The sequence below is a fragment of the Coregonus lavaretus genome (genome assembly GCF_964263955.1).
Source record: "Coregonus lavaretus genome assembly, chromosome: 13".
NCBI lineage: Eukaryota > Metazoa > Chordata > Actinopteri > Salmoniformes > Salmonidae > Coregonus > Coregonus lavaretus.
In genome coordinates this window covers 19801624-19810093 of record NC_140000.1, presented here as the reverse complement: position 1 = coordinate 19810093, position 8470 = coordinate 19801624, and the positions used below count along the sequence as shown (strand labels likewise).

Here is an 8470-nt window from a genome sequence, read left to right as displayed (position 1 = left end):
ACAACAGCATAGGGTTTCTGGTGGCTTGTTGCCGGCTACCCAACTTGGTGTGGTTGTCATTAACCACCACCCCAGCCCTCTGCTCTTCAGGCTAACGCATGCATAGAGAGTGCTACATGAATGCCACTTTACAATCCTGTATGTAATGGGAGCAGCGAGAGCCTCGATGGGAGGGGGAGAGTGAGCCGGCAACCTACAGCTGATATTCCCTTTAGCAAGGAACTTAACCCCCTAAACTGCTCATTGGGAACTGCACTGCAGCTGTCCTCTGCTCCAGCCTCTCCAACCTGGTGTGCGTTTCTGTGTGTCTGTGTGTGTGTGTGTGTGTATCGGGGGTGGGGTTGGATAAAAGCAGAAGACAGATGTCCATCTCGTGTGGACTAATAAACTATATCTTATCTTATGTTAGGCCTACAGAGTGTTGTTTCCAGATGACCCATAAGTATCCATATGTTTTCCCTGCTTGTCATAACCCTGGCTTATAGTGTACACAGCCTGTCTGGTTGTCACGTTTGTCCTGCCCAGTTAGGGTGTGTGTTACATCACCTCAATGCCATCCACAACCTAGCTAATCCCTAAGAGTACCACTGGATCTTCTGTGCCACATGAAGTCAACTCACATAGGGTTGGTCCAAAAAAAATTCCAGCTAATCAGAAACTGTAAATAAAAACATGTCAGCCATGGCAACAGGTGTGTGTGTGTGACAGACTGATGCACTGGGTTATTTTGGTCAGCCTATCTGTTCATTTCCATCACTCTCCTTTATATACATACAGTGAGGGAAAAAAGTATTTGATCCCCTGCTGATTTTGTATGTTTGCCCACTGACAAAGACATGATCAGTCTATAATTTTAATGGTAGATTTATTTGACCAGTGAGAGACAGAATAACAACAAAAGAATCCAGAAAAACGGATGTCAATAATGTTATAAATTGATCTGCATTTTAATGAGGGAAATAAGTATTTGACCCCTCTGCAAAACATGACTTAGTACTTGGTGGCAAAACCCTTGTTGGCAATCACAGAGGTCAGACGTTTCTTGTAGTTGGCCACCAGGTTTGCACACATCTCAGGAGGGATTTTGTCCCACTCCTCTTTGCAGATCTTCTCCAAGTCATTAAGGTTTCAAGGCTGACGTTTGGCAACTCGAACCTTCAGCTCCCTCCACAGATTTTCAATGGGATTAAGGTCTGGAGACTGGCTAGGCCACTCCAGGACCTTAATGTGCTTCTTCTTGAGCCACTCCTTTGTTGCCTTGGCCATGTGTTTTGGGTCATTGTCGTGCTGGAATACCCATCCACGACCCATTTTCAATGCCCTGGCTGAGGGAAGGAGGTTCTCACCCAAGATTTGACAGTACATGGCCCAGTCCATCGTCCCTTTGATGTGGTGAAGTTGTCCTGTACCCTTAGCAGAAAAACACCCCCAGAGCATAATGTTTCCACCTTCATGTTTGACAGTGGGGATGGTGTTCTTGGGGTCATAGGCAGCATTCCTCCTCCTCCATACACGGCGAGTTGAGTTCATGCCAAAGAGCTCCATTTTGGTCTCATCTGACCACAACACTTTCACCCAGTTCTCCTCTGAATCATTCAGATGTTCATTGGCAAACTTCAGACGGGCCTATATATGTGCTTTCTTGAGCAGGGGGACCTTGCGGGCGCTGCAGGATTTCAGTCCTTCACGGCGTAGTGTGTTACCAATTGTTTTCTTGGTGACTATGGTCCCAGCTGCCTTGAGATCATTGACAAGATCCTCCCGTGTAGTTCTGGGCTGATTCCTCACCGTTCTCATGATCATTGCAACTCCACGAGGTGAGATCTTGCATGGAGCCCCAGGCCGAGGGAGATTGACAGTTATTTTGTGTTTCTTCCATTTGCGAATAATCGCACCAACTGTTGTCACCTTCTCACCAAGCTGCTTGGCAATGGTCTTGTAGCCCATTCCAGCCTTGTGTAGGTCTACAATCTTGTCCCTGACATCCTTGGAGAGCTCTTTGGTCTTGGCCATGGTGGAGAGTTTGAAATCTGATTGATTGATTGCTTCAGTGGACAGGTGTCTTTTATACAGGTAACAAACTGAGATTAGGAGCACTCCCTTTAAGAGTGTGCTCCTAATCTCAGCTCGTTACCTGTATAAAAGACACCTGGGAGCCAGAAATCTTTCTGATTGAGAGGGGGTAAATACTTATTTCCCTCATTAAAATGCAAATCAGTTTATAACATTTTTGACATGAATTTTTTTTTCTGGATCTTTTTGTTGTTATTCTGTCTCTCACTGTTCAAATAAACCTACCATTAAAATTATAGACTGATCATGTCTTTGTCAGTGGGCAAACGTACAAAATCAGCAGGGGATCAAATACTTTTTTCCCTCACTGTATCTGCTGATCAACCTTTCCCCTAGTTCTTCTTGAGATCTTTATTTTCAAACACTATATATACAAAAGTATGTGGACAACCCTTCAAATGAGTGGATTCGGCTATTTCATCCACACCCATTGCTGACAGGTGTATAAAATCGAGCACACCGCCATGCAATCTCCATAGACAAACATTGGCAGTAGAATGGCCTTACTGAAGAGTTCAGTGGCTGCAATGTGGCACCGTCATAGGATGCCACCTTTCCAATAAGCCAGTTCGTCAAATTTATGCCCTGCTAGAGCTGCCCTGGTGAACTGTAAGTGCTGTTATTGTGAAGTGGAAACGTCTAGGAGCAACAACAGCTCAGCCGCAAAGTGGTAGGCCACACAAGCTCACAGAACAGGACCGCTGAGTGCTGAAGCGCGTAGCGCTTAAAAATAATCTGTCCTTGGTTGCAACACTCACTTCCAAGTTCCAAACTGCCTCTGGAAGCAAGAACTGTTCATCGGGAGCTTCATGATATGGGTTTCCATTGCCGAGCAGCCGCACACAAGCCTAAGATCACCATGCACAATGCCAAGCGTTGGCTGGAGTGGTGTAAAGCTCGCCGCCATTGGACTCTGGAGCAGTGGAAACGCGTTCTCTGGAGTGATGCATCACGCTTTACCATCTGGCAGTCCGACGGACTAATCTGGGTTTGGCGGATGCCAGGTGAACGCTACCTGCCCCAATGTATAGTGCCAACTGTAAAGTTTGGTGGAGGAAGAATATTGGTCTGGGGTTGTTTTTCATGGTTTGGGCTTGGCCCCTTAATTCCAGTGAAGGGAAATCTTAACGCTACAGCATACAATGACATTCTAGACCAGGGTTCTTCAATTCCAGTCCTGGAGGGCCGAAACACTTCTGTTTTTTATTTCTCCCTGGTAGTTAATTGCACTCACCTGGTGTCCCAGGTCTGAATTAGCCCCTGATTAGAAGGAGAGGATGAAAAACAGAGGTGTTTCGGCCCTCCAGGACCGGAATTGAAGAACCCTGTTCTAGACGATTCTGTGCTTCCAACTTTGTGGCAACGTTTGCGGATGGCCCTTTACTGTTTCAGCATGACAATGCCCCCCGTGCACAAAGCGAGGTCCATACAGAAATGGTTTGTCGAAATCGGTGTGGAAGAACTTGACTGGCTTGCACAAAGCCCTGACCTCAACCCCATCGAATACCTTTGGGATGAATTGTAATGCCGACTGCGAGCCAGGCCTAATCGCCCAACATCAGTGCCCGACCTCACTAATGCTCTTGTGGCTGAATGGATGCAAGTCCCAGCAGCAATGTTCCAACATCTAGTGGAAAGCCTTCCCAGAACATTACATTTACATTTACGTCATTTAGCAGACGCTCTTATCCAGAGCGACTTACAGTTAGTGCATACATTATTATATATATATTTTTCATACCCCGTGGGAATCGAACCCACAACCCTGGCGTTGCAAACGCCATGCTCTACCAACTGAGCTACCTCCCTGCTGGCCATTCCCTCCCCTACCCTGGACGACGCTGGGCCAATTGTGCGCCGCCCCATTGGTCTCCCGGTTGCGGCCGGCTACAGCAGAGCCTGGATTCGAACCAGGATCTCTAGTGGCACAGCTAGCACTGCGATGCAGTGCCTTAGACCACTGCGCCACTCGGGAGAGTGGAGGGTGTTATAGCAGCAAAGGGGGGATCAACTCCATATTGCATTGCCCATGATTTTGGAATGAGATGTTTGACGAGTAGGTGTCCACATACTTTTGGTAATGTAGTGTACTTACACTTCCCTAGGATATTCTGGGTTATTTGAAAAAGCCTAATTTATATCCTTTTGCTCTTTGATATTTACAGAAAAACAATATTGTTCCTCAACTGTGTAAACAACTTCATGGCAATAAAGTGTTCTATCATTTGAATGTTTTTCTATGTAGCCAATAGTATAAAGGCGTGTTTGTTTTCTATGTGAACAACATCTGAGCAGTTGTTTATGACATTTAATTGGTACCTAAATCTGTAATTTGGTCATGAGTTACAATTCGTGGTCAGTGAACAACAACAACAATAACATCTCTTCAACATTTCATTCTGCTGATGAACTGTGGTTCACCTAACCTAACCTAAAAGGTCATTCACAGCAGGTAGGTTTGTTTCATCAGATTCCCTGCTGTCAGCTGGATAATTATATAATTTCCCATGAGTTACTGTTAGTATGGATGAATAAGTGACTTAATTACTAAAGAGTTGCTCTATACTTCCCATTGTTTCAATGACAGTGTCAATATGCAGCCCCTCCGCTGAGAGGTAATTTATGAAGGGCCATTGGTCAAATGCAGTGGCATTATGGTTAGATTGTCCACCCTGATATTGGAAGGGTGTGGGTTTGATCCCATATTGAGTCAAAGACGCCAAATATGGGACCTGATGCTTCCCTGCTGATGCTTCCCTGCTTGGCACTCAGCATTAAGGAGATGGATTTGGGGTAAGGCCCTGCAACATACTAGTGTCCTGTCCGAGAGATGTACTTGTACATCAAGCTGCCTCATGCTACAGAAACAGGAGATAGGCTCCTGCCATTCTGGCTTGGACAAGGCTTACTTACTGGTCAAATGCATTGACGACCTTGCTGGAAGAGAATAGAACCAGAACACATTCAAATCTGTTCATTTACCTAAGGTCAAATCTAGAATCTTTGGAGATGTTTATTTTTCAGTCCTTGAAAATAAGCAAATACAAGAAAGGCAAAGAGAGAGGCAAACAAACAATTCAGAATGTAATATTTATTTTTTCTTTGCATAGAAAACCAACCCATGGGGTCTCCTCATATAAAATACTTCTCGCATTTTCACATACCCAAATTCAAAACATAATGTAGATCTCCCATTTAGTCATTCCCATTCGACAAGCTTGGTCTTTACCATGAAATGTCTCTCTCTTCTACCATAAACCATTGAGTTCATAAACCATTGAGTTAACATTATTGTAAAATTACCTAGTATGATCTGGGACTACTATGAATACAAAAATATGTAATTTTTCATTATCTAATTACAGAGCCATTTATATTTATATAAAGTGCAATAGAATATACAAATTGAAACACTTCCTATCCCTTCATTACTTTTGCATGGTCACTGCATCGTCTCTGTCTGACCTAAAATGATAGCTGTGCACACACAATGTATGGATGTGAATTCTAACATTGTTTCATTCCTCTGAGAGAATATGGCAACTGTCAAAATGCTCAAACACATTGAAGTACATACCTACCATGGAATGACTAGAGGGTTACAGACAGACATAGAACGATCAGTTTCTGAAGACTGCAATTGCGATAGTGAACGTGGACACCAACATCTACAAGCCATACTCATTCAGCCTGAATATTTTCACTTCAACTTGACTCTCAAGTCCACATCTCAGTTCTGTTCCTTGAAAGAGTCTTCAGGGCTAGGGTCCCCCACTCTCTCTGCTTCAAAGCTGTGCTGCTCTTTAACCAGTCACCAGTCCGTTCCTTGATCTCACTAGTGCTTAGACTACAACAGGGGTTAACTGCAACTCTTACTCGTGGTTCAGCAGACCTGAAGAACATGGCCCTTGCTGTCTGAGATCCTCGTCGACCTGAAAGAAAGTTGGAAAGAAAGAGAGAAACAGTTGGAAAGAAAATTAGACCACATTTGCAACGGTGCCAATTCAGTGCTATCTGCTTAACTTTTCACTAGTAACTGACTATATCTGTTAAATGTCAATATTCTATTCTCCATCTCCTTACCTCAGAGTAGGCAGGGGGAGGAGGGTACCAAAGCTCGGGGGCGCGCATGAACAGTCCTTCATCATCTGCGTCATAGTCGACCAGCAGCGGTGTGAGGGGGGAGTCGATACGGCAGTCGCGGGAGATGTTGCTGTAGCTGGGTGGTTGTGACGGGAGGCGCAGGGATGCAAAACTACTGGAGGGGGTGTTAAGGGACTCTGCCTGGCTGCTCATGCTGTTGGTGCGGCTGCCAAAGTCATTGAAGGGGATGGTCCCGATGACCAGGGGCAACTCTAGGACCACCTTGTCACTGCCGGGAATGTGGACATAGATCTGATAGATAGATAGATAGATAGATGTCATTCCTAGGTCACAAGTCCTTTCAATCACTTTCAATGTGAGGTTTATGGTATTAGCCTATATCAAGCAACAAGTTGTCTCAAGTTTATGACTCACCCTGAGGGCATAGTCCACATGAATGATGTCGCACCCCAGGAGTGAGGGCTTGAGCCTGGGCACTCGGATGGTCTTTCCCTGCCACATGTCACACATGCCCGAGATGATATGGTTGCCCCTCACGACTGAGAGCTTCTCCCCCAGGACCTTGGTCCTGCCATTGGCCTGGTAGGTGTGCTTGACCATGATGGCTGCCTTGGGCACCACGATGCGTGAGCAGGTGTTTTCAAACTTGGCATTGATGCAGATGTACTCGCCCTCGCAGAAGCCCTTGCGGTCGATCTTGGCGCTAATGGACACATGTCCATCTGGGATGAACATGCAGGTGAGCTTCTTCTCTGTCGTACCTGCAGCTGGAGCCTGGATGAGAAACAAAGAGAAACATTAACATGAGTTAAGCATAAATCACCAAGCATGCTGATTGCAAGTCAACCATCAAGCCTAACACCATCCACCCAGGCCTTAAAATCTCTCATGTATAGCTAGTTATGGCAAAGTTATACAATTGTCATTAACATTATTAAGCCAAGCATAATCATTACATGGCTCATTCAAGAGAACAAGGTGTATAATACAATCACTGTCAAGTAGCAAGGTGTATAATGTAATCACTATCAAGTGGCATATATTCCTTGTGGTGATAATTATGATGATGTGAATGAGCTGTTATGTACCAGGAGGTCAGGGGTGTTGACGTCCAAGGGCTCCTCCACCTCAAAGGGTTTCTCGCACTGCAAGGCAGGCTGGGAAGGCCTCTCCATCACGGCCCTGACATAATACCGGACACAGCCAAACTTCCCTTTGTAGGAAGACACCAGTTGCCTGTGACAAAAGCAGGTGGAATTTTAATTGTGGGATGCTGTCATTATTACATAATGCTTTGCCTTTATAGATAACAAAGGACAACAAGGTTTTTACAGTCCTTGATGCTTACCCAGCATGTGGCAGCTCGAAGCCAAACATGTACTCATATATGTTCCCTGGTCTGAGAGTGACAGAGCCATTGGAGTCTGACGATGAGAGAAAGACATTATGGTCCATTCATTAAACTATGAACTTAGACAATCTCGCTTAGGTAAATATATTTTGGTCTATTTGTGCAATCCACTGCAGACTACAGGACACCCTTGGTCCACTTCTAGTGCTTATGGGCCAATAGAAATCCCCTCTGGCGCATTTGATCATTCATAAACATAGACGTATGAAAATAAAGCATATAGCTAGTCTATAAAGCACAATGTATCATGCTCCATCTTTGCGCAGTGTACTGTACTCGCAGACTGCAGTAGCCAACTAGTGGCAGTGCGTAAACCCTGAATGACCCCGGGTGTAGCCTGCCGACTGCAGAGAATAGCTATATTCACATTCGCGACATAAGTAAATGCCTTTTCTTTATATTTTAGTTTGTAATATTACCTCTAGGCTGGTGTTCCAGATAAACGGTATCTTCGTATTTCAGATATTCAATGTATTCACGGCATCTGTGCTTTCCTTTCGCGTACTCTACTTTTGCGCATCCAATTCCAAACACTCTCAAAGCCGACACCTTGGTCACCTCCGACACCTCAACCACAATATTCCCGGCTACCTTGTCGCCACTGGAGTAGAAAGCCTTAGTAGGATCATGGAAAACGACCTCAAAGGTCTTCAATTTCTTTGTAATGATGACCATTTTAATATTCGTTCAGTGTCCCAGTGGGTAAGAAAATATAAGTGGAAAATAGCCGACCGCTATATTAGCTAGATAAGCTAATTTAATTCCACTGATGAACAAATGTCCAACAGTCTGATTGCAATACAATCACTATACTGTCACAATGTTAGCTACTTATTGTCATCAACCGTACAATTCGGAGCGGACTGTAAACAGCAAGTCTCC

At 44.7% G+C, this 8470-nt stretch overlaps 1 protein-coding gene across 1 annotated transcript; it reads right to left on the bottom strand.

Moving 5' to 3' along the window:
- Positions 1-5151: 5151 nt before the first annotated feature.
- On the bottom strand, positions 5152-8263 carry LOC311139478 (thioredoxin-interacting protein-like; the record flags this gene model as incomplete). Its single annotated transcript, XM_084174361.1, has 6 exons — positions 5152-6005; positions 6157-6468; positions 6592-6951; positions 7266-7413; positions 7526-7601; positions 8008-8263. 6 exons carry the CDS (start codon positions 8261-8263, stop codon positions 5946-5948), a joined length of 1212 nt encoding a protein of 403 aa, XP_084030487.1. The 3' UTR covers positions 5152-5945.
- Positions 8264-8470: the final 207 nt, after the last annotated feature.